General features: G+C 33.7%; 2 protein-coding genes across 2 annotated transcripts; both read left to right on the top strand.

The window, feature by feature from the left end:
• Nucleotides 1-9,843: 9,843 nt before the first annotated feature.
• On the top strand, nucleotides 9,844-15,625 carry LOC125211475 (peptidyl-prolyl cis-trans isomerase CYP37, chloroplastic). Its single transcript, XM_048111287.1, has 12 exons — nucleotides 9,844-10,016; nucleotides 10,739-10,996; nucleotides 11,085-11,174; nucleotides 12,011-12,106; nucleotides 12,864-12,971; nucleotides 13,163-13,212; nucleotides 13,409-13,508; nucleotides 14,045-14,098; nucleotides 14,670-14,828; nucleotides 14,917-15,039; nucleotides 15,117-15,166; nucleotides 15,276-15,625. Exons 1-12 carry the CDS (start codon nucleotides 9,882-9,884, stop codon nucleotides 15,385-15,387), a joined length of 1,335 nt encoding a protein of 444 aa, XP_047967244.1. The 5' UTR covers nucleotides 9,844-9,881; the 3' UTR covers nucleotides 15,388-15,625.
• Nucleotides 15,626-21,635: 6,010 nt separating this feature from the next.
• On the top strand, nucleotides 21,636-24,576 carry LOC125215436 (mpv17-like protein). The gene is made up of 7 exons (XM_048116859.1): nucleotides 21,636-22,174; nucleotides 22,794-22,934; nucleotides 23,017-23,130; nucleotides 23,230-23,403; nucleotides 23,940-24,055; nucleotides 24,159-24,246; nucleotides 24,326-24,576. The coding sequence occupies exons 1-7, from the start codon at nucleotides 21,710-21,712 to the stop codon at nucleotides 24,329-24,331; spliced, it is 1,104 nt and encodes a 367-aa protein (XP_047972816.1). The 5' UTR covers nucleotides 21,636-21,709; the 3' UTR covers nucleotides 24,332-24,576.
• The last annotated feature ends 2,550 nt before the right edge of the window (nucleotides 24,577-27,126 follow it).

Raw genomic sequence — 27,126 nt, 5'->3', positions numbered from 1 at the left:
TTAGTTGGTCAAGCTTGAGTTTTGGCATGAATTTAATATATAGTGTCTGATTTAATATTTGTATTTCTCTAAGCTTTGTTTTCTATCTTAAAGATCAAGAAGAACCAACTAGAATATACAGAGTAGGGACCATTGTCTTGTGCCAATTTCAATCACTTTTAAGATGATATTGAGCGGGGAGAGAGAGATGTTGCAAAATTGGAGCCCACAATATTGTTTTGTGCAATATGGAAAGCAAGACAAGGGAAAAGGAGAGAATAAAACCAATGGGATGCCATTTGCACATCGTAAAGGTAAGTAAATGAGTGAAAACAACCAACATAGAAAGAAAAAAAAGCAAAAAAAGTAAAACTAAAATCTATACTTGTTGAAATTACTTTAATACTTTTTCCTCTCATTAAAAATGATCCACTTTCTTTTTTGGTTTATCCCAACCAAGATAATCCATTACTTAAAATGAAAACCTCATTATCTCTATTTTATTTCCTCTTTTATTTACTCTATTTAACACACAAAATAAAATTGCATAAAATCCTGTTCCACCCAAAAAAAGAGTCTTCTTTCTTGAAACGGAGGGAGTATCATTTTTGGAGCGAAAATGAGAAGCTAATGTGTAATATCTGTATTTACATATTATTGTATTTTTAAAAAATTGGTCCAATGGTGGTACTACAATCTTCAAGAAATAAAAACCTACAGCCTACTACTCTGCAGTCTAAGAGTATAGACATAGCGTACAGGGCAATCTTGAAGCAAAACCTCTATAGATACCAATACAAAACAAATCACAATACTTCAATTCAATAAGCTCCATTTTGACAGATCTGTGCCAAGAAAAAAAAAAAGCACAATGGCTCAATGTTTTCTGCCTTTTAACTTGCCCAAGATAAAATCGGTAGGAGAACACAAGACGGCGGGGAAGGTGAAGCAGGATGGAAGGAACCCGGCGAAGCAAGCGGTGGAGCGACGTGCAGGGCTGTAGGCGTGGTGGCGCAGCAGGCTGGTGGGTGTGGCGGCGTGGTGGCGAGGCAAGGCGAGTTCAGCCGATTGAGAGGGAGAGGAGGCGCCTACTGGAATAGAGGGAGGAGGTGAAGCAGGGCGGTGGAGCGTGGCGGCGTTGTGACAAGGAGAGAGAGGAGCGCCGACTGGGAGAGAGAGATGAAGGGAGAGGAGGAGAGGAGGCGTGAGATAGAGTAGAGAGAAGGAGGCGCCTTTTTCATGTAGGGTTTCTGGAAGTGGTTCCTCTGCAGTGGAGGATAATCACAGCATGGTGCTGTGCTAGGAAACGACGTCGTATTTGGTTTTGGTTCTTTTGCTAACTACTAAGATTTTGATATCCTTATTAGTTACTGATTTTTTAATAGGTGATACATAATTGTTATAATATTTTAATCATTTAACAACACTTTTTCGTAACAGGAAAATGGAAGTGTAAAAATGTATGCAAAATAACGATGATAATTAATAATAATACTGTATGCAAAATCCTTTTTTACAAAAATGCTAAAATAATATTCTGAAAATTGAAATGGAAATTGAATTAATTACATAGTGTGCATATATATGATAAAATTCACAAACCCTTGCGCGTAAAAAAAATTCAAAAATATTTTGTTTAGATTTCTATTGGCCAAAGTTTTATTGAAAAAATTAAATTATATTTACTCCGTCCTAAGATAGTTGGGCATTTTTTTTGGACACGAGATTTAAGAAATTGATGTTTAAAGGTTAAACTCGAGCGGGTAAATTAAAAGAAAGAATAAGTAAAAGAGATGAAAGAGAGTGAGTATGAGAAAAGGTAAAGTTTTTGCCAAAAATCAAAATGACTTAACTATCTTGGACAAACCAAAAAGGAATACGACTTAGCTACCTTGGGACGAATGAAGTATGTTTAACGAAAATATATAATAACTTTTACTTGTAAAAAATATTACTAGTAATTAATTGGCTAATTAAATTCAAAGTGAAATATATATATTTTTCTTTATAAAACACACCTATGTATTTATTATTAAACTGATTTCTATTTCTCTGTTACACAAGTATTGTAAATAGTAGGAGTAATTAAAAATGAATAGCATTATAAAATTGTAATTATGATTCTCATAATTTTAACTATGGAGAGAATCTACTTAATAGCCGACTAATTAAACGAGAGTACTAAATACAAAAGAATTAGAAAAACTTAAACATCCAAGGAAACCAAAAAATGCAGATAATAATCTTCCAGAAAAAACGAATGCGAATTAATATTATCATTGTTATTTCCATTTCCCTATTACAAAAAAGTGTTGTTAAATGAATAAAATATTACAACAATTATGTATCACCCATTAAAAAGATCACTAACTAATGAGGATATCAAAATGTTAGTAGTCAGCAAAAGAACCAAAACCAAATACGACGTCGTTTCCTAGCACAGCACCATGCTGTGATTATCCTCCACTGCAGAGGATCCACTCCCAGGATTTCTAGGGTCTATCATGTGTTATTTGGAATTTATATTTTATTTTATTAATTTATGAATTCAATAGGGAGGAGAGAGCAATTGGCGTTTTTTTCATGTAGTGTTTTTAGTGTAATTTATGTGTTATTTGGTATTTGTATTTTACTTTTATTAATTTATTATTAGTTAATTGTTAGAGTACCAATTTACCATACTAAATTATTTGGATCCAAAAAATTTTAAATCTGATACTGAATTCGTATTGTACAATTTTATTTAACTAAAAGTATAAAATTGTATTGATAGATAAAAAAAATTAAAAGATTTCAAATCGAACATAGCGTGTAAACTAATAATAATTTGGAGAGAAGAAAATATATAGTACAAAAATCAATAAATTAATTTTTTTTAATTATTTGAATAGAGTTCAAAAGTTAGAGCTATATTATTATGTTTTAAAAGCAAGGTTTAATATGGACTACTAATTTGTTGTACTTTGTATAATATATATTCTCCAAATTATTATTTTTAATTAAGTAATTAAATTTATATATTAATTAATTTGTCTTCAATTTGATTTATTCTACTACTAGATAAGATAAATTTGTTTATGACTTTGAGTTCTATTTTTTTTATAATTTTTCAAAATATTATTGATGTACTATTGAATTTAATTTCGAAGAAAATGCATTTATTAGTTGTGATTTTATTTTATTCGTTTTATCATGTCTACTTAATTATAAAAAATAATATTTTTAGTTATAAACAATTATGTTGCAATTTCAAAACTTATAAACTACTGATTTGTTATTGATTTTCTTACTTTTTGTTTGCATTTATGAATAATTATGTTTTGTTAATCGAAACTGGTGAACTATTTATTCGTTTAAATAGTTTTTTTTTTCTTTTTTAAATAGTAATATTACATTTTTCTTTATTTGTATGTCTTATTCTATTTTATCCACACATCTCTTCTTTTGTTATTTCTTTTATTTTATACTGTTATACTCATATCAAATACTCCCTCCGTCCCACTTAAGATGACATGTTTTCCTTTTTAGTTTGTCCCAACTAAGATGACACATTTCCTTTTTAGAAAACTTTCTTTCTCCAATTAATACACTCAACCACTTTTTCCTACCCCTATTAAAATATTCATCTTTCTTTCTCTCTCTATTTTAATACCTCCACATATCTTTTCTCTCTCCAATTAAACACATTAACCAATAACTCCTAAAATCCCGTGCCAGCTAAGGAATGTGTCATCTTAGCCGGGACGGGGGGAGTATTAAAATAGTACTCTCTCCGTTCCATAGTAGTGGAGTCATTTTGTCATTTTGATACGTTCCATTGTAATGGAGTTATTTCATTTTTTAGTAAAGTCAACATATTATTCTCACTTACTTTGCTTTCTCTTACTTCATTCTCCCTTCGTTTCTCTATTTTTTTCATTTCTTACTTTATTCTTCATTTACTTAACCCACTTAACACAAATTTTTATAGATTGCGTGCCAAAAAGAAACGATTCAATTACTATGGAACGGAGGGAGTATATAATCATCTGCTAAAATATAAAATGTTTCATTGAGAGTGGGTTGAGAGAAGTACAAATATCTTTATGTCGTTGTTTATAATATTTTTAATTGTTTATAATATTATAAATACTTATTTTAATTAGTTCTTATCTCTAAATATATTTTTATACTCATGTACACCATATTCTTTATTTTAAGTTAATGTATCTCATTATTTAAAAATCTTTTGTCCTGTGTATAGCACATGTGTTAACACTAGTCCTCTTAAAAGCTACATTATTACAGAGTGTGGCAGTCTCTCTGTTTTATACTAAATTAACTGAAATGTCCTTTATGGGTCATGGGGTGAAGGGTATTTTCAACCAAAATAAATTTTAAAAAATGAAAAAGTAATTCAAACGATACTAAGGACCTCATATAATATTTTTAATAGTTATATACCAAAATTGATACCAATCCATAGGTCAGAGACAAAAAATATGTTCCATCTATTTATGAAGGTCATAATTTTGAACAATTATATCTCATTAGGGATGTCAATCGGGCCAATTCACCGGGTTTCGGGCCAACCCTATTCGGGTTATGGGTTAATCGGGTGCGGGCTAATCGGGTTGTGATTTTTTTCGGATTATAAAAGTTCGACCCTAACCCTTAAAAGCTCGGATTTCGGGCTAGCCCAACGGGTTAATCGGGTTGCTACCAATAAAGTTAACATGCGTTCAATCCAATAAATAATGGTGAAAATTAGTTATATTTATAAAATGTAAAATATTTAATTATGATAAATTTGAGATATATGCTTAAACTCAAACATAAACATGATCATATACTAATATTTGAGATTTATGCAAAATAAAACATAAACATCAAGAAATTTTAAAGCATGTTTTGAAATTTAAATATTTTTTTTAGTGAATTTGAAGTTTCTAGTTTATTTATCTATGATTATGTTAATAAAAAATTTAATATATAATTTATATATTTAATATATAAAATTGAAAGTTATGTTTGTAGTTATCTATATTATAAAATAACCAATGAAGTGTCAAATTAGAGTCATACAAATAGAACGATAAAAATTTTATCGGGTTTCCGGGCTAGCCCATCGGATTTTCAGGTCTGGCCCTAACGGATTGCGGGTTAATTGGGTGCGGGCTAATCGGGCTGTAATTTTATCGGGCTAAAATTTTCAGCCCTAACCCTATAAATATTTGGCGGGCTATTCGGACAAGCCCATGTGTTGCGGGCTACATTGACATCCCTATATCTCATGATTAAATATGTACTTCCTACATCCCGTTATAGTAGAGGCGTTTTTTTTCGACACATAATTTAATTGTTTTAAGTGAGTCAAGTAAAAGGTAGAATAAAGCAGAAAGGAAAAAAAGATAGAGGGATGAATAGAGAATAAAGTAAGAGGGAGTAAGTACGATAGAAAAATGTATTATTTTTTCCGAAAAAAGAAATGGCTTAGTTACAGTGGAACAACCCAAAAAAGAATACTACTCAGCTACAAAAGGATGAAGGGAATATTATGTTTGATTTATGAAATTGAATCTCACAATTTAATCTTAAATGGAGTGTTATGTTTGTGTCAAGGCCTAAGGGTCACAATTTCTAAAAGATCAATGATTTTAATGTGCGATGGTAAAGTTGATGACATGATGGCATTGGTGATTTTGTAGTTAATGTTGTTTACAAGTTTATCAAGATTTAAATCTATTTATTATTATTATTATTATTATTATTATTATTATTATTATTATTATTATTATTATATTTAAAATTTTTAATATGCTCATGATTTTGATATTTTAAATACTATAATTTGTATATTAGTTATATATTGGTCCCTATATTTACAAACTTTGACCATGTTTTGATATTTCCCACGAACTTTAAAATCGGTAAAAAATAAAGTATTTACGAACTTTATGTTCTGTTTGTTATTTCCTAAGGCATGTCAATCATTATGCGTCCGTATTTCAATATGTCTTTTTATCCTACTTATTACGAATTTAAAAATGGTCTAAAATATCATAACAGTATCACAGTTGCCCATGTGGGATAAGTTTTTTACCGAAAATATCTTAGTTGGATCGGTTTGGGATAAACCAACGGAATGCAAAGTTTTTGAAAACTAATAGTACTAGAACTTGACCAAAGTTTATGATTTTATAGACTAATATAGCTTAATATTGATTCTGCTTCATTGTTAAACTACTAAGTATTCATTTCATTCCTTGTTTGTAGTTGGTGGTATGTTGTCGTTTAAATATGTTTGTCATTTTAAAATGACAACTTTTTTTTAACACCTTTCGATGGAGAGTTCTTCAGCCCATTATCCCTGTATTTCAATGCATGAAAATTACAGAGCTAGGTTGCGCCCAAAAGTGGCATACCGGAGAAAGACTATTACAAGAGTATGAGCCAGTCCAGCCACCGAAGGGTTAGACCTCCTCCTACTCTTGTTTACAAAGCAAAAACTAACACTTAATTAGGTTCGGGTGGATCACTTCACAGGTTTGGGACCCCGCGTCTCCAGACTGGCCATCGCTTTGATGATATTTGGACAGGAGTTTGCGTCCATGGTATGCAGCCTAGTTTCATTGAGCCCATGTTTCGCCAGCTCCCCAGCCGACTTGTTTCATTCTCTTCGAATTGTCGAGAATCTCAGGGTGAGATCTCGGCTAAGAAGCCTTATCCTGGCTGTGTCGTGTCTGGTCTCCGCTGGTCCTGCTCCCCCATGCAAGATAGCCAAGGTTTGGGCTGATTCCATTTCCACCCAGATGGATGATCCATACTGCTTTGCTATTTGAATTCCATTTTAAAACGACAACTTGACTAGGGCTGACAATTTTTGACACGACACGATAATCCGACACGAATCCGCACGAAATTATTAGGTTTGGATCAAGTCTTATTGGATGCGGGTCGTTATTGGGTCGACCCACTAAGAACACGAAAAAATCGGGTCGGATGCGGGTCGGGTTCGGGTAACCCGTTAAAAATTAATATTATTATTTTTATTTTGAGTAAAGATAAATTTGCAAAAATTGTATACACAAAATTCCCTTCAAATTTTAAAAAGGATAATATTAATTTATTTTGATTAGATAGCATCATTAATTACATATTTTTGTGACTAATTTGACCTTATTTATAATTTTTCATTTTTCATTTGTATTGTTGTACAATATGTACCAAGACCCTTATTAAAAGATAAAATTTTAGAGAGAATAACCATCCATAGTATTTTAATGGAATAATAATGGAATAATTTTTTATTCATTTTATTTAAACTATCACAATGATATAAATACAAATAAATTGCTTTTTTTTACAAAGTATAAATTAGGAAAACACTCTTTTGTTAGGAAATTCTCTCATATTATTTTTGAAACCATTGATATTTTATCATTAATTTCTAACTTTTAATTTTGAAAATAATATTATACATATTGGTTGATATACTATCTAAAATTATTAACATTATAATATGGGTCATTCAATGATGAGACATTGTTGGACTCAACACATATAATAGTAATACAACATTCAAATGTATAGCACTTGCTCCAAAAATTGATAAGATCATGAAAAATTATTAGTATTACTATATGATAAATCACAATATTTTCAATATTTCATTTACTGTATTATTTTAATATTACTTTTATAATTATTTTCATAGTGCGTAATAATATCATAATAGAGATGGTATGATGATAACATGTGGAACCCAACATGTAAGTTGTAACATATCCTTTAATTGTGTTTATCTTCATCTTTACAAATTTATTATTTTATATATTTATATTCCAACTTGTGCGTAATTATATTATATGGGTCTCAAAAAAAATATTTTATGACTTATGATGAATTAATAAGTGATGCATAATATGTATATTTGCAATGAGATAATTAAACCTTTTCAAAATAGAGTTGATCAAACAATTTGTTGTTCAAACAAAATAAAATAGTTTTCAACCAAATTTTGGTTTACTAATAATTATTGTTGAAATTAGGGTTTGGCACTTAATTGTTCGGGAAAAACGATTTTCTATAAAAATCTAATTTTCTTATATATAGGTGATCAACTAAGTAAAATATATACTTATATTAAAAATATTTTACAAAAAAAAAATTTAAAATTGAGAATTGTAAAGTAGCATAAAAAAAAATATAGATTTTTCATATTCCACAAGCCAGTTTAAAATACAAAAATAAAGGTAAACGTCCAACATTCAAAAGGGGTATCATTATTCATTAATATTATGATAAACCACAACAAATTTTAGACCCATATTATAAAATTAATTTATGATTAATAATCTGTTATATATTATAGTGCATCAAATGATACATAAGAGCTAGTTCGACGATAGAAGGTTATTGCTATCAACGTCTAGGTTGTGACACTTCAACTATATTAGTTAATATATTCAAAATATATAATTATGTCTTCATTCATGTAATTTTGGATAATAATATTAAATGACCATGTAATGACCCTACTTTGCATATTTCTTCATGTGTTACAATATATAGAAAATATTTGAAACTACAAGCTTCAAATTATATTTCAAATTACAAAAATTAAAGTAGTCGAAAGAAATGAAATAATACAATGTACGTGAGAGATCCAAGTGAAAAATAAAACTAAATCAATTAATGTTTAGAATAAAAGGATAATTTGAATAAATTTATGAAAAATAAGTTTATACTTATAGATACAACACGCTAATTCAGATATTATGTACTAGCAAAACTAATCAACAAATAATTTTATAATATAATTTATTTTACTATTATATTCTTTTTATTTTGATTCAATAAATTTAATTTAATTTTTAGTATTTTCACTCTTTTTTGTTTTGTTCTTTTTACTTCTTTAGTTCTTTTATCTTGTTTCAAATTTTTTTGTTGGATTTTGGAACAAAAGTTATGTATTTTGTTGGGTTTTTTTGGATTTTGTTGGAGTTTTGTTGTTTAAAATGGAACATCTTCATGCTATATGGCTTTTTAAAGTCTTGATCATTTTTTGAAGCAATATGTAATCGTGTTGTTATCGTGCTTAGGTTGTTGTCGTGTTGTTATCTTGTCGGGTCAACCCAAAATGGTTCGTGTTGGTATCGTGTTCAGGTCGATATCGTGTTCTTATCGTGTCCAGGTCGATATCGTGTTCTTATCGTGTCGGGTCAACCCAAAGTGGTTCGTGTCGTTATCGTGTTCGGGTCGTGTCCAGGTCGTGTCCGGGTTTGAAGGTGGCGGGTTCGTGTTCGGGTTTGGGGTTTCCTTAACAGGTTGGGTTCGGGTTTGGCCTTATTGGGTTGGGTCGTTATCGGGTTGACCCGATAACGACCCAATCCGCACGATTTGCCAGCCCTAAACTTGACAACCATAGCAAGCTATTTGCGATACATCAACAAATAATCTGCAATACATAAGGCAAGCAACTTGTCATATAGTTCTAAGCAATCTGTGATATGAAATCAGAGTATTATGTCATAGTTTAAATGACAACCTAGACAAGCAATATGAGATACGTAGACAAGTAACTTGACATATAGTTTCAAGCAATCTGTGATACGAAATAAAATATAATCAAGCAATCCTTAATTCATATGCAAGCAAGTCTGCCACATGATAGACTAAGATTGAATTTATTCCTAAATTCAAAGGTCCTCATTGATGATACGTTATCATTTTAATTTGGGTTTTCATTTTAGTTTAATCATGTTAGTTACAATACGGATAATCAATATATACTTTTATTTAGAAAAAGAAAGTGAACACTGAAACTAGAGTTAACATGAATGTTCGAAAAAAAAGAGAGGTATAAAGAAGATGAGAGGATTCCAGATTAGGCTTTGGATGAGGCGCGCCAAAACCACACCATGGCTCTTCCTTTATCAGCTTCCATCTTCTCTTCATCCCTTCCCTTTCCTCAACTCTCTACCCGCTTCTCTCTCCCCACCAATCCACACCGCAAATTCAATCGCATTCTCGCGATTAAGGCTTATGGCCCCACGGTTAGTCCGCATTCTCTCTCACTGCACTGCAACAACATGTTCCATTAACATTGCTTCTTTCTTCTCCACATTGTACCCTTGATTATACTAGGATGAGTAACGTTGACTCATCGTATGTAATTGTAATGCCTATAAAATTGCATCTGACTATGTCATCAGTGAGAGTTCAATCTCTAAATTCATCGCTAATTCTTTAATTATACAACAATTCTGGTTGAATTATTGAATTTTAGTGTGGATTCGTTCACATGATCGCCTCCATGCCTGAATTTTTACTCGAATATCATTTGTTTGATTCATGGTGCCTTATTTCAGTCCAGATTACCTCTATGTGTTTTAATGAGAAATTGGTAAAATAGGAGAGAAGGTAAAAAAGTACATAAGATAAACAGACATATGGAGAAAAAGTAAGTAAAGTATGAGATTGGAAAAAAAGTGGATAAAATATGAGAGAGAATTTCCATTTTTAGAAATGGGACTATTTTTTATGGACATCCCAAAATGGCAAAATGAGAGTATGAGTTATTGCCAAATGCTGGGAATTTGATCAGTGCTTAGTGATTTTATTTGGATTTCTTCCTTGTTTGCATGATCTGATTTGTTCAAAAAAACATTCTTTGCAAGATTTTGGGATCTCATTTTTTCTTGTTGTAAACTCATGTACTGTTTGATTCGTGTCCAATGTTAACACCAGCTCCTTACATGAGTTGTTTTTCATGCAGGAGACAGTGAATGGACAAGATTATTTCCCCGACCTAAAGACATGGGTACAAATTGGAAGGAAGCCGTTTGAGAAATCTTTTGCTGTCATCGTCCTCTTTCTCCAACTGACATCACCAATACCCTCGATATTACATGATTATTGGCTCATTCCTCCAGCTCAAGCGGTACTCTATTCCCCGGAGACAAAAATTCCTCGGACTGGAGAACTGGCTTTGAGAAGAGCTATTCCTGCTAACAAAGATATGAAAGCTATACAGGTTTGGAAAGTACAGTGACTTTTTATTTTATTCAAAGGTTAAGATGAATTCAATAGCCAAAAAATCATAATTTTTCCATCTCTCTTAGGATTCTCTGGAGGATATATCATACTTGCTAAGGATTCCACAAAGGAAGCCATTTGGAACAATGGAGGGAAACGTCAAGAAAGCTTTAAAGGTAACACTTGTCTTTTGTCTTCTAAGATCACAGGTGCACTGCACAAGAAATTTAGTGTCTTTTGCGGGCTAAGTGTTTTGTTCGACCTTCCTTTAGTTACAAGCTGCTTCCAGATGGGTAGAGAATTTCGCTGGTATGTTGGATATTTGTTATCCTTGTCTGTGGGTGCAGGTTGTATTTGGCAGTTATACAAAAGCATTCACTAGGTTACAAAAGGAGAGATAATGATTTTGTAAGAGATGTGATAATACTAATTTAGTGGAGCGTCATTGTTGTATAGGACTGTTAGGTTGTTTCTCTTCCTCACCTGCCACTTTGCCGGTGCTAGTAGGCTTAATTCAGTTGATCCTCTTTGTTATGTGGGACTGTTGGATTACTTTTAAAAAATTGTTTTATCTGCATAATACTGCTTCATAGTTGTAACTTCCACATTCAGTGGTTCTTTAAGATCTATTCAGTATTCATCATTCTGCACATAATCATATGAAGGGGGAATCTTAGAAGCTTTAAGAACCCTCCTTCTTTCATCTCTTGTTAACTTATAAAATTATTCTCCTTTCATTTGTAATAACTTATAAATTTCTATTTCTTTGTTCTCTTGTTTCTAATTAAAACTCCTGTCTGAAACTGAATTGGGTCAAAATGATTCTTTGCAAGAAGTTATATCTATCTATATATGTGTGTTTCTCATTCCATTATTTATTTGGTGTACACATTGCTACACATTCCATCAGCTATTTGGTGCACATTGCTATTTAGTTAATTCTTCTAGTGTCTTATCTTTTAATGCTGGTGGCAATGGTTCTTACCGTTAACTTTGTTCTTTTCGTTTTCAGATTGCTGTAGATGAAAAGGAAGCTATTCTTTCTAGCATGCCTGCTGAATTTAGAGAAAATGGTTCACTTCTTTATGCATCTCTAACCGATGGACAGGTAATATAGATGAAACAAGTTAAACTCATGTACTTCAAATGGAGAACACAGTTTGTGTTTGTAGGGTAGGTATCTTATACATTAGGATTCTACGTCCATGCACGGTGTTCCTGTGGTATCATTTTCATGTAATTCCAAGTTCCTTCTATTTTACTACCTGCTTCTCCTGTCTAATGGGGCTTCTCCTGTCTAATGGGGTTCTCTTAGAAACAGCAGACGATGGTTAAAATTGTTCCTCTTCTATTTAAGTTCTTAGTCATGAAATCTCATGTATGTTCATGCAACTACTTCCTTTTAGCAATGATTTTTTAGAAAAAGAACCCATCCGAGGTTAAAAATATTTTAGTCATTGTATATGAGCTAAGTAAACTAAATTTCCTATTTTCTCCGAGCAAGAGATCAGGCTCCTAGCAGTTCTACTTCTTCTTAATGGTTTTGTCCAGTCAGGTTTTATCTTTTCCTTTTGTCAAGATAAGACAAATTGGTGGAACTGGTTATGTGCCTATATTTTTGTTGTTGGGGAGTGTCAGTTAGTTGTTTCATATTATTCAGTAATATGCATTCTAAAGCTTCTATTCCTTTTGTTTCTGACCCTCCACAAACCAAAATGTGGAATTTAGTTCCATTCCATAATCCATCAGTCTTGTGTGGCAGAGGCAACATACACCAAAACTAGAAAACTTTCAAATCAAGGCTGCGCTGATAACATTTTGGTAACAGTAAGCATGAAAATAATGAAGACTTTTCATTATTTCAGGCTGGGCTGAAAAACCTTCTTCAGTACATCAAGGATAAAGACCCAGACAAGGTATCAGTTGGCCTGGCAAATACGCTGGATACTGTTGCACAGTTGGAGTTGCTACAGGTAGTTGTAGTTGCAATCAGAAGCTGAATAAATTCTTAAACCTAACTGCATGAAATATAGCTAGAGGCGCAGAAAAAAAAGAGAACTACAAATTTGTACTTATCCTTTCTGTAGTTGCCTTTTTATCTGGTTTGACTAGTTACATGTTCACTAATTGATCAGTGATATGTCAAGGCTGTATTTGTGAACAGGCTCCAGGATTATCATTTTTGTTGCCTGAGCAATACAAAAACTACCCAAGGTAATCATCTTACTTCTCATCACATTTTCAGTCTTCTATTCGAAATTTTTTCTACTATTGTCTTTTTGATGCTCTGTATAATCTATATTATGGCACTTTTTCCAAGACATGTTGCTTCTGTTATTAAAGTTCTTACATTATATATATAAGAGTGGAAGTTTATACATTGTGGCTTATATCTTAAAACTTCTGAAAGGCTTACAGGGAGAGCAATAGTTGAATTTGCTATTGAGAAAGGAGATGGCTCGACGTTTTCTCCAGCTGCTGGCCAACCCAGAAACACTGCTATACTTCAGGTGTACCAAATACCCTTTTAAACTAATGTTGGGACTGGATAAACTGTGTTATACTATGCCAAACTACTGAAAAATCCTGCTGGAATATACCGTAGATAAATAATTGGCGCATTTTGTCTCATGATACATGCTTGTCAGTCATTTGATCAGTGTTAATGCACTTTTAAGCTAATGTTTGGACTGAATAAACTGTCTTATACTATGCCAAACTACTGAAAAATCCTGCTGGAATATACCGCAGATAAATAATTGGCGCATTTTGTCTCATGATACGTGCTTGTCAGTCATTTGATCAGTGTTAATGCACTTTTAAGCTAATGTTTGGACTGAATAAACTGTCTTATACTATGCCAAACTACTGTAAAATCCTGCTGGAATATACCGTACATAAATAACTGGCGCATTTTGCCTCATGATATGTGCATATTAGTCATTTGATCAGTATTAACACCACTTCATAACCCCCACCCTATGATAGATATAGATGTGTGAATATCTATGAGATGCTGTTTTCTTACAAATCAATCTGTCTTTAGGTTGTTGTAGATGGATACTCAGCGCCTCTTACAGCAGGGAACTTTGCTAAACTGGTAAGGTAGTGGAATCTCTCTTTTCGAACATCCATTGTTCTCCCACAGTGACAATTATGCACTATTATTCACACTATGCCATTTTCCTCGTATGACTGTTTACTAGCATTCAGTTTTCACTTCTTGGTGATTTTTTTAATGAATACAAACATAAAACAAGACAATCTGAAATAGCAGTCGAAATAATTGTCTTATTCGATATGCATTTTGCTAGCTGCTACCATATGATACATCAGCTTAGCAGATAAGAAATATAAACCACTCTCTTTGGATTTGCTATTAAAATGAAAAGATTCTGTTTTATGGCTGGCTGCGGACTGACACCTAAAACCTGGAAGACGTATCTCTGCAGGATAAGCATGTGCGCACATGGAGATCTGTAATTGAATAAATGGGTAAAGTTGGGCTATGGTAACCATGGAGAGATCTTGATTTCATTTTCTTGTACTTTGTTCACTTAATATGATTCAGAAAGTTTTTTGCTTTCATATCTGTATGCATCATATATATCTCTCACAGTCACGGCTTATTAGAGAAATGATTCTCAACCTGGTTTTTAAAATTATGTTAGGTGGTTGAAGGGGCATACGATGGTATGAAACTAAATTGCACTGACCAAGCTATCCTCTCGGACAGCAAGCTAGGAAAAGACAAGGGATACGTAGTCCCCCTCGAGATAATGCCATCTGGGCAATTCGAGCCACTCTATAAAACGACTCTAAGTGTCCAGGTTTACCAAGCTCATCTATTTTATTGAACAATGCAGCCCGAGTTTCAATTTCAGTTACCATCAGTGACATCCAAATTTCCATGTGAAGGACGGGGAGCTGCCTGTGCTTCCACTATCAGTTTATGGAGCAGTGGTCATGGCTCATAATCCAGACTCCGAGGAGTATTCTTCACCGAACCAGTTTTTCTTCTATCTTTATGACAAGAGAAATGTGAGCAGTATGAACTTCATCAAATTCCTCATACTTTTTCGTAAAAAAATTCAATTCAAATTACTCTATGTTTGCAGGCTGGCCTTGGAGGGCTATCCTTCGACGAAGGCCAATTTTCTGTTTTTGGGTACGCACCTTTAGTGTCAATAATTCTTAATCATGGTTTATTATAAAGAATAGATAAATCTAGGACACCATTTTGATACTTTCTGAAATAGTATTGCCCTGGTTGACAGTTACACGACCATGGGGCGAGAAACACTATCTGAGATCAAGACAGGGGATGTGATCCGATCTGCAAAGTTGGTAGAAGGCCAGGATCGCCTCTTTCTGCCTAAACAAGGTTAAAAATGCCCATTTCTTTTTCTTTTTTATTTTCCCAAATGAAGATAGAAATTCTCCAACATGCTTGCTAGTGTTGCCTGTTTTAAGTAGTTCCAAATCAGCAGGAGAAATTATTATTTGTATCTATCAAGATGTCATTTCTGTTGGTTGGAATCTTTGTATATGTAGCATTTGCAAACAAGATTCTTGACAAGAAAAATACATGTGCGTTTGCCTTCCAAACACAGCATGTTATTATGCACAATGACTTGGAATATGTTGTTACCAGTTTATAAATATATTCGTTGCTTCTCAGACGTCTTCTTTTCTATCTTCTACCATGATATAGCTGTCATTATGTATTGTCTGTGGGGGTGGACAAAAACAGACTTATCGATGCGAAAAAAATATTGGAAATATTAAATTTTCTGTACGGTATGTTACCTGATAGGAAGATTTCGTAGTGATAACGGAAATACCGCGTCATATCAAAATATTGGTATATCTCGTAAATTACGATATATGACGTTACTTAAAAGAAAAAATAAATTACACCAGCAAACATAAAAACAAAAAATAAAAATCTCCAACTCAACGTCGAGCAGCGGAGCCCTGAATTCCGACATGCAAACACCATTGCGACGTCTTTGTTTGTTAGAATGTTAAGCGCTTCATTGTCGGTTTCCAACGGGATGCAAAACACAAAAAAACCTCATTGTCCTTGTCATTTGCGGAGGCTCCGGACTTCTCCTCCACCGCCTCCTCCTCATCCATGTCGTCGGCTTGATCCTTGCTTGCATGTCATAGGAACATGCAGTGATCGATCGTAAAAGGAAAATATGGAGTGCAAATTGAAGCAAGAGAATAAAAGCGACGTGATGATTGAATTATCAACAACAAAAGCTACTCCCTTTGTCCGCTTTAGCAGCCCCATTGACTTTTCGGTCCTCTTTTTGTAAAAATGATAAAAAATAGTTAAAGTGGAGAAATGGTAAAGTAAGAGAGACAATAATGTAGATAAGACTCTTCTCTATATTATTCTCTCTTAATTTACCATTTCTCCTCTTTAACTATTTTTTATCATTTTTACAAAAAGAGGGCAGAAAAGTCAATGAGACTGCTAAAGCGGGACGGAGGGAGTATAATATATGAGTCGCAAATGGACCATGAGTTGGGTCTATATACTCGGATTTTCACCTTATTCTGTTTTTCCAAAAACCTTTTCACTTCTTCGCCATGAAAACCATTCAATTCTTCAATTATAACAAGAACAAAAAATATTGCACTTCTCCATATTTATAATATATATTCAATTAATTTAATTATTCATGTCTCTATCCTTTTTATTTCCTATTTTATTATTCATTTACCTAACTTACATAACACAACTTTTCTTAAATCTCGTGCCGAAAAGAAACGCCTCTACTACAGAGGGACGGAGGGAGTAGTATATATATTTGAAAGTGAGACGTTTCTATTCGGACGTTGTTTTGCAAAATAATAGTACTCCCTCCGTTCCATAGTAATGGAGGCAAAACTTTTCGGCACGAAGATTAAGAAAAATTGTGTTAGGTGAGTAAGTAAAGAGAGAATAAAGTGAAAAATGAAAAAGGTAGAGAGATGAAGATAGAAAAAAGTAAGAGAGGGTAAAGTATGTGTGGAAAAATGTGTTGACTTTTACTAAAAAAGGAAATGACCCTATTACTATGGAACGGACGGAAATCGAAAAACGCACCTATTACTATGGAACGGAGGGAGTAATAAATAGTTAAAGTGAAGAGAAAATAAAGTAAGTAAGAGAATAATGAATATGCAACTCTCTTTTATATTATTATCTCTCTTAATTTACTTTGTCTCTACTTGAACTATTTATTATCATATTCGCAAAACAACGGCCAAAAAGAAACATCTCACTTGTAGTGGGATAGAGGAAAATTATATTGACAATTTTTATTATCTCAAAAACTGCTTATATATGTATAGATTTGTAAGACTTGTACTTTTTCTGAATCTCAATAAAATGACTTTCTTATTTATTTTGTTATGAATTTAACATTATAAATTATTTGCTATTTAAATATTAAAATTAAATGGTAACTAGAAAACGAAAATTTTAAATTAAATGAGAGGCTGTGTGAGAGGTATGAAGAGAGGTGTGAATTGTAGGAGTTGTGGTTCACATATACCACGATGAGTGGACTAAAATAAGGCCAAGCGTGCAACCTCGAAAACTAATAAATTCCCTACTCGAGAATTAAATTGAAATGAATAAATTAGATTAGAGAATTAATTGGCCTTTGGTCCCATTATGGTGTGCCACGATGTCAGATGTGACATGTGAAATTTATGATCTATCGCCATTCGCCACACATGTCCACTTTATAAGAATTTAAGTTTTTGTTTTATGTTCATATTTATTTCTTTTATTATACTGTTTGACACTGTTTTTTGTGGACCAGATTTTTATGAAACATGGCACCCATATCTCGTTGGTATATATTGCTTTTAATTATCTATTATCCATTTGATTTTGCATGGTCGTGAACTCGTGGTAATTTAGTTCAAGGTCTTTCGCTTTTGATATATCATGTTAAAGGAAATTGTATAAACATTTTTTGTACTTGCATTCGTTACCTTGTGATAGTATGCCAATAGGCCATGAGATTCAATTTAGAGCTTTCAAAAAACAAATTAAAATTGAGTTTGTTAAATGTCTAAATCTTCTCTCATATCGACTTAATAATGATCTTATTTTATCTATATAACAGTAGATAATCCTCTCCTTTATGAGCTCTTTGTGAGCGATCCATTTTTAATATGATATCAAAACAGATCCAAAATTGACGATGAATCTCTTTATCTCTTATTTATCTCACGAGTGGAAGTTCGATGTCCATTCCGGTCCACATTGAAGAAATGGGATCACTTATTTATCTCTTATTTACCCAAAATTGTTACAAGTTTGATGTCCATTTCTTTTGATTCTCTAATACTCCATCCGTCTCAGTTTAAGAGTCACATTTTGCCATTTAAGTCTGTCCCAATTTAAGAGTCACATTTAGAATCTACATTATTTGGACATAAAATTTTAACCTAATTATTCATCAAATTTACATTCAAATGCCATTACTTTAATTAAAATAAAACAAAACAAAATTCTAAACATACAAAAAGTCAAAAGGGTCTCACTTTCCACTATCCCACTTCAATTATTACACACTCCAACAACCACTACTTCACATCATTTAGTACACATTCCACCAATTTCTTAAAACCCGTGCCATAACTAAATTTTACTCTTAAACTGGGAGGAGGGAGTATCTCTTCTTATCTTTCCTACTCACACGTTGAAGTCCGTGTTCATGCTGAAGGGGTTGGCAGCGGAAGCGCTCACATAAATCAATTACATAATAATTTTGATCTATTTAGCAGATTATTTAGACAAATTCTATTCGCGTAATTATCACATGTATCATGCTCATAACTCAAATAAAACATGCTTTAAATTAATTGAAACCTAAAACATGCTTTACTACGGTTTAGCCATTATATCTTGATGATTCTCCAAAGAATCGAAGATAGCTAGCGCCTTCTCCACGTGAAGATCTTTAATACAAAACCACGGATCTTCTGTCTGGTTCCTGGACTGTAAATTAATATCAGGGTGGGCTGATCTCACCAGTGTACTAGGACTTAAATAAAGAAGACGGAAATCCTTTCCCTCGGAGGAGAGAAAATCGCCCCTTGTCTATGTGGAGAGGGGGGCGAAATTTTTGAAGAAAAATAATTGTAATTGTATTTTTGTCTCCTTTATTCTCCTATTTATAATAAGTCATATATTGGGCCCAGACAGGGATCTATGGAAGGCTTTGGATATGGACTCCTCAAATTAGCTTTTTACTAATTAAATTAAACACAATTTAATATAAGCTTATAATTGGAATATTACGAGCAGCCACTACAGAAGTAATATTGCACTCCCCATCCAAATCCGAAATTATAAGTACTTCGGGTTTCCATTATTTGATATTTATTTCCCGCGCTTAAGATAGAAACATCCATTAATTAATTAGTGTCTGCTATGGACTTAATTACTTAATATCTTATTTATTCCAAGAGAGGACTCAACAAGAAAATCTTACTCCCTCTGTCCCATTAGAAATGCAACGTTTTCCTTTTTGGGTTGTCCCACTAAAAATGAAACGTTTCCTAAAATGGAAATATCACTATCTCTACTTTTCTCTCTATCTTACTTTACTCTCTCTTCATTAACTCACAAAACAACACTGCATAAAATCCCGTGCTGGAAACCAAATGTTTCATATTTATTGGGACGAAGGGAGTATTTATTATTCATAGAGTAATTAAACTCCAACTAGCTAGGTTCCGAATAATAAAACCTTATTTCAAGCTTCTCTTGAGGATGTTATCAAACGAGACTCACCTCGCGCACGATTCAACATAATAGCAATCCTAGCACCGCTAGATATTAATCACCACTACCCAATATACCGGGCTTATTTGGTTGCGAAAAACCCGCACCATTTGGTAAGTCAAAGTAGTGCATAATCAATACCGTATGCTCAATGCTAACGTACATTGATTAAGAAATAACAATTTACAAGACCTCGTCTTTCAGTAGATAGCATAAAGACTGTCTCGTTGTTAGATCCATTCAGTGCTATACCACACCAACGTCATCTTATTGCAATAAGGCTTAGAAATAATCGGACTGACGTTGCAACCTTTCACGATAGGTAGTCTAAGCCTATCTAGGTTGTGAAATTCTTCTTTTTCTTTGTTTAGATTTGACCGTGTTACCTTAAAGTGAACGACGCCCACAACCGGTCTACTAAAACAAAGACTTAGACTTTGTTAAGTTACTTATACATTTAAACATGTAATAAACATCCATTAAATGTAAAACATAACAACATTATGACAAAAATAATCTGTTTATTCATTTGGAAAATAAAATGAGAGTTTTAACAGTATTCAATCACTCGAAAGGTGATTTCTAATATACAAACTCTAACACATGCCGTCCCACATCAATGTTGATTCTTACAAGTTATACTCTTATCTTGCCTACTCACGTTGAAGTCCGTGCGGGATGTGTCAAATGACTAAATCTTGTCACGTTGACTTGGTAATAATCTTATCTCATCTATATAAGAATGAATAATCCTCCTCCTTTATAAGACCTTTTAAAGGAGTGAATGACTCATTTTTAATAGAGTTTTAAGAGAATCTTATTTCAGCACAAAACCAAGTAATATCTTGCCTGAGTTTTAAGAGAATCTTATTTAAACACATAACCAAGTAACAAACTTTACTGGAATTACACTCTTTACTCATAACATATATAAAAGTTAACCTTATGTTGGTATAACTGAATTAGGTAATAAGTTATGGGATTTGGCTTCCCTGTTATGGAGGAACCACAATAGAGATACTATGCACTCACACTCCAATATTTTATTTATTAAGTACAATATTAAAATATTAAAAAAAGTTTAAAACATTGGTATGTGAGTGCACAACACCCTCTACTGTGATTCCTCCACAACATGGATCCAAGTCCTAAGTTATGATCATAACTTATTGCAGGCCAGTTTTTTTGGCCGGTCTGATTTCAGCCATAATCTTGGATTGGTCATTTATGTTTTGACTGAAAATGAGAACGATCTTATTGCAAGTGCTTTGGTAGATACTAAACGCTAACATGGTATGCGAAAAATAGACTGCTAAAGAACTTTTTATTAGCACTAAATAAACATACAAGTATACAAAGTATATATAGTTACAAATTAGTCAAAAGTCAGTACCAGATATCGATCATGGGGAAAACTATTGCAGTTTTTCTACCTTCTACTTAGCTACTTCTAGTATTTGGAAAAACAAAATATGTTGCATGTCAATAATCATCATAGAATGTGTCACTCAAACATGAAACATTATCCAACACTTAGAATAGAAGCGAAGTAATGAAAAAAACGGATATTTAAATAAATAGGAACTGTTCCAAGAGTTGTTATTGGGATTCATCCGAACGCCGATGCACTTGCCAACGGGGCGGTGTTCGACGATTGCCGCCAATCTGCAATAGGCGCCGATCCGTGCCCTTATTGCGAGTGCTCTAAAATCAAAATTTTCATGTACTAATTCATTATTTATAGACAATTAAACTAAAACGAAAAACAAAATCCCAATCTACAATCTTCTATGCTGACCCCACCAAAAATATTCAGAATATACTCGTTGAACCACTTCAAATCCATCACACGTTAAGAAGAAGAGAAGAGAGAGACTATCTCTCTCTCTCACATCGCCGGCGCAAGGCGCAATGGCCGCCGCTGCCGTCATCCCGCAAGCATTCCTTTCTATCGCCAAATCCAAACCCAATCCAAACAAACCCCCCCCTCTCTTCAAACCCTTACCCACCATCAAGCACAAGAAGCAGCAGTCCCTGCAGCTGGTGAGCTCACTGCCCAACGAATTCGACATCATACCCGTGCAGAGCGAAGACATAGTTGACCACCCGGACGGCGTCGTTTTCTCGGAGAGAGAAGCCGATCCGTCCCCTGTGGATCAGGTGATTGCGGGTTTCAGTAGCGAGAGGCTGTCTTTCGAGGGCGCCGCAGGGCTCTTGTCCGCCACTTCCTGTGTCGCTGTTCCTGAATCCGGCAATGGGAATAGCGAAGAGGAAATCCAGAGGCAGATTGACCGGGCGATCAATGCTATTATTGTGCTGGCTGCTGGCTCTTTCGCTATAACCAAGTTGCTCACTATTGATCATGATTACTGGCATGTGAGTTTCGATTCATTATCTAATTGAATTTTAATTGTGGTTTTAAGAACCAGTAAATCGTGTTTGGGGATTGATGAACCCTATTTGTGATTTTTGTAGCTTATTGAAATTGGGGGTGCTGATAAAAATATGATCTTTATGTGCTGAATAGGAGACTGCAGTTCCTTGTTTGTATTCTTATGATAATTATGAGCTAGTTATGCTTTGCTTTTGTTGTAATCTTTGCATTTTCATGGATTTGTGGTGATATATTGGCCATCACATATGCAGCCTTAGTGTTGTTTGCCTATTTTCTCACCATCATATGTCTATTATTTTGCTGATTCTTCATGTCTTTTCCAAATATAAAATTTGGACAATCGTGAATCGTCTCGAACTTGTGTGGTAAATAAGTTAGTTCTAGGGTATTTTATTATGTATGTTTTTGCTATGTTGTACGGTTTAGAAGTGTGGGTTTATGATAGTTTTGCAAACCTGATTCACAGTCAGTCTTCCTTGTGACTCGTTTTCTTTTTCAGCAACATCATCACGCTAGAGCTAGCTTTTTCATTATGTGTGACTGCTTTTGCATTAGATATATAATCATATAACATAGAACTAATTTGTTCTGTATACGAAGGGATGGACACTTTTGGAGATACTGAGATATGCGCCCCAGCACAACTGGAGTGCTTACGAGGAAGCCCTTAAAACAAACCCAGTCTTGGCAAAAATGGTAATAAGTGGAGTGGTTTACTCTGTCGGGGATTGGATCGCACAAGTAAGCCGATTTATTGATGTAATATGTGCATACAATATTAGTGTTTGTATATGGATTATTCATTAATTTGCTTGGCATGTAGTGCTATGAAGGGAAGCCGATTTTTGATTTTGATCGTGCACGCATGTTCCGGTCTGGTCTGCTGGGATTTACACTGCACGGATCACTTTCTCATTATTACTATCAGTTTTGCGAGGTAATTAATCTTCTGGTTCTTTATCTTCTCCTTTCGTTGTTCTTGTTAATTACTTGTGACACAACATACTTAACATCTAAATAATTTGTTATCGTCCAGGCTTTGTTTCCTTTTCATGACTGGTGGGTGGTTCCTGCGAAAGTTATCTTTGATCAGACGTTATGGTCTGCAGTTTGGAATAGCATCTACTACATACTTTTAGGCTTCTTACGTTTCGAGTCCCCTGTCACCGTGTTTAGAGAGCTGAGAGCTACATTCTGGCCCATGTTGACGGTAAGAACTCTCTTCTTCAAACTTAGTCGTAATTCTATGACTCTTGTCGTAGAGTTTGCATATCCAGTTTCATATCATTGTTGATGATCTTTGATGGTGGTTAATGAGATCAATGAGTGAATATTTTGATGAAGCTGTGTGATCAATCTCTTTCATTTTGTAGTTAAGGATTTGTAACATATGATTGAAGCTGAATTGCCCAGTTCTAATATTTCATTTACTATATACCGTTTATGGATTTTCTAATAATAGAGAACATATCATTATTATATTATTTATTTTCATTATTACCATTACTGCTACTATTACAACTAAATGCTATTTTCTTCTTCCAAAGTCCTTTGGTGATTATGATTGATATTTTCCTTTGATGTTAACGTGGTTAAAAAATTCATAGCTTTTTGAATTTTTTTCATCTTTTGGAATATTTGTCTCACGATTTTCTCGATCAGCCTAAGATCAATCTCATTTTGTATTGCTACAACCTCTCATTTGGGTCACAACCTTTCATTTGGGTCACAACCTTTCATTTTCAGGCGGGATGGAAGCTTTGGCCCTTCGCTCATCTCATTACCTACGGTGTGATCCCTGTTGAACAAAGGCTTCTGTGGGTTGATTGCGTGGAGCTCATTTGGGTCACAATATTGTCAACGTAAGGGTTAAAGCAAAGTACATTATCTACGCCCAAATTATAACCTATCATACCTCAATGCCAATATGATTAAACTATGGAATCCCCCATTTGCATCTTTCAGATACTCAAATGAGAAATCCGAAGCTCGAATATCTGATGCACCAGTTGAGGTTACTACCGCTTTGTCATCCTCAAATGGTCCATCTGAGGTACTTATTCCACGACACATATTGTTAACCAATACACTGATTCGACTGTGTTTGCCTCTGATGCTATACCTTGATACAGGAGTAAGCAGAAAACATGATGACTCTTAATGATGGGAGAGAGAGGTAAGGGAGTGACCCAAATCCATGATCGTAGTGAGAGAAAGACTCCCTCTATACGGAGGTTACAGAGGTACGAAGGCCCTGTGTATAGAAAATTGTATGCCGTCCAACTCATAACCATTAAAAACGCTACTATTGTAATTTAGACAGTCATCATCGATCACTATGTACATTTTTAACCATACGTAATGCGTTTGTGATTTCGATACATTTTAATTTCACTAGTTTTTCTCCTAGCTCTTCACATATGCAGTTAGTTAAAATGATTCTAGTGAAAATGGCTACAGAAGTTGTCCATGGATTCTTGAGTTGATTATAGCTGAAATATTTGTGAAAATAATAGTAATAAATAGTGAGGTATTTCTTTTTGACTGATATTTTGTGAAAATAATAGTAATAAATAGTTAAAGTGGAGAGAAAATAAATTAAGGAAGAGAATAATGTAGATACAATTCTCTTCTATAAAAGGATATGACATGGTTATAGTGGGACAATCCATAAAGAAATATGATTCAGCTACGTAGGGACGAGGGAATATGTAATATAATAAGGGTTAAATCAACTATGCAACCAGGAATGATGTATACATAGGGAAAGTCTTTGTGCATGAAAAATGCAAGCACGGCTTGGATGAAATTTTTCTTTATTTAATAAAGGTAACAAAATAACAAAGAATTTATCTTACTCCAACTACTAGTTCCAAGACATCCAAGTTCAGTTCACGGACAACCCATTGTCATATCTAAATTCTATGTATAGAAATGTACATATTTTGTTTTTGTAATCCACTTATTTTACTTGGGTGTGTTTATACCCACGTCAAGAAAATGAGTACTAAGAAAATAATCAAGATAATTGATTAGAAATATGCTGAAACTATTTTCTTGCTTATATGTTTGTTAAAATTAAGCGAAGATGATGTGTCATTTAAAATTACATATTTACCCTTTACTTATTCCCAATATCTCATTTATAACCAATAACCTGCCCTCTCTTTTGGAGCAAATTTCCACCATAGTTCACTCAACAAACAAATAACATGAACAGACCAAGAACAAGACCAAACTAAGAAAGGACCAATTTAAACTAGAATTCAAATTTGATTCATAATTCATCCTTAATTACATCTATATTTCCTTACAAGCAGCACAAAAACCTATCAAATATCTTAGCTGCGTACAACCCAAACTTTGTCACACTCACATTAAAATCAAAATCTTAAACCATAAAATTTTTTAAAAAAGAAGAAAATCTTAGCTGCGTCTCCTTCTTCAAATCTTTTACACTAGATTTTGATCTTCTTCAAGAAATTGACAAGTATTTTGCCTGAATTAATTGGCTGCTTTCTTCAAATTAATGTGGATTTTCATCAATTGCAGTTTCGTCTTCGAGAATCCGCCTTACATAAGAAGTTATTTCCTTTTCGATCCTAACTACTGATTTCCCATTCTCAAACCGGCAAACATTTAATCGAAATAAAATCACAAATCAACGAAGACGACATTTTGGGTGTTCAAATCTGTCATGCGCCGGAACGTTTTGTCAATCCAATCTGAAATATATATTGTTATAGTACCTTCATGACCGAAATAATACTCACTTCGTCCACGATTAACTGACACTAATTTCCTTTTTCGTCCGTACACAATTAATTGACACTCTTACGTCTTACTACTTTTGGTAATAGATCCCACATTCCACTAACTTATTAAGTAACAACCCGCCATTCTAGGGCATAATAAATACGACGATCGCTACCTAGGCAGACTTAAAAGCAACAAGAACATAGACTAGGGTTTCATTTAAAGGAATTTGACCAAGGTATTTAATGAACTATTAAAGCAATAAGTCAACGGCTTAATCAAGAAAACCAATGATGAATAGATATCGTAAATTATGCTCAAAAGACTAGGGTTTAGTATAATCCAAAAAAAAAAAAAACGCATTATGTCTCAATATTCTAAACCAAAAGGAATAAGTTCAAACTCAAACAAACGATACTAAGTTTCATGGTTCAGCGGAAGCATCCAAGAGAAAGGTGAAGCCATGTATGAAGACACAACTACACACATAGTTTCAAATGATCATGTTATTGCTGGGGTTTGGTGCCCCTTGCACAGCGGAAGTCATGCATAAACAAATAAATCAGATCTACAGATCTATTTGACCGATTATGGGATCAATTAATCACATGTTAAACAATCAATTGCACGCTAGAACACATATAATTCACAAACAAGGAATAAGAACCCTAATTCATGAATTTCCTACGGATTAGGGTTACCGATCTGATTATCCAAAGAATCGACGATTGCTTGCTCCTTCTCCACATGAAGATCTTCGTACTCGACCACGAATCTTCTAATCTGTATCCCGAACTCAGAATCTGACCTTTGGGTGGGCAAAGCTTGTCAGAATCGAAAAGGGCTTGACTAAACAGAAGACAGAATTCCCAACAGAAGGGAAGGGAAAATTCCGTCTGCTCTGGAGAGAGGGAACACGAAATTAACTATAAAAATTCATTGAATTAGTCTTCTATTTAGTCTCCTTTATATAGAGTTATGATGGGCCAGATTAGGGATCCATGGAGGTTGGATTTGGGCCAAACCTGTTGGACTTTTACTAATTAAATTGAGCCCCAATTTAATACAAGTCCAAACAGAATATTATTATCATCCACTATAGTATAATAATATTGACTGCCCATCCAATCCCAAATTACGAGTAATCCGGGCTTTACCTCTTTAATTTATTATTTCC

This window comes from Salvia hispanica, chromosome 3 (genome assembly GCF_023119035.1).
Source record: "Salvia hispanica cultivar TCC Black 2014 chromosome 3, UniMelb_Shisp_WGS_1.0, whole genome shotgun sequence".
Lineage (NCBI taxonomy): Eukaryota > Viridiplantae > Streptophyta > Magnoliopsida > Lamiales > Lamiaceae > Salvia > Salvia hispanica.
This window is presented reverse-complemented; position numbering and strand designations above follow the sequence as displayed.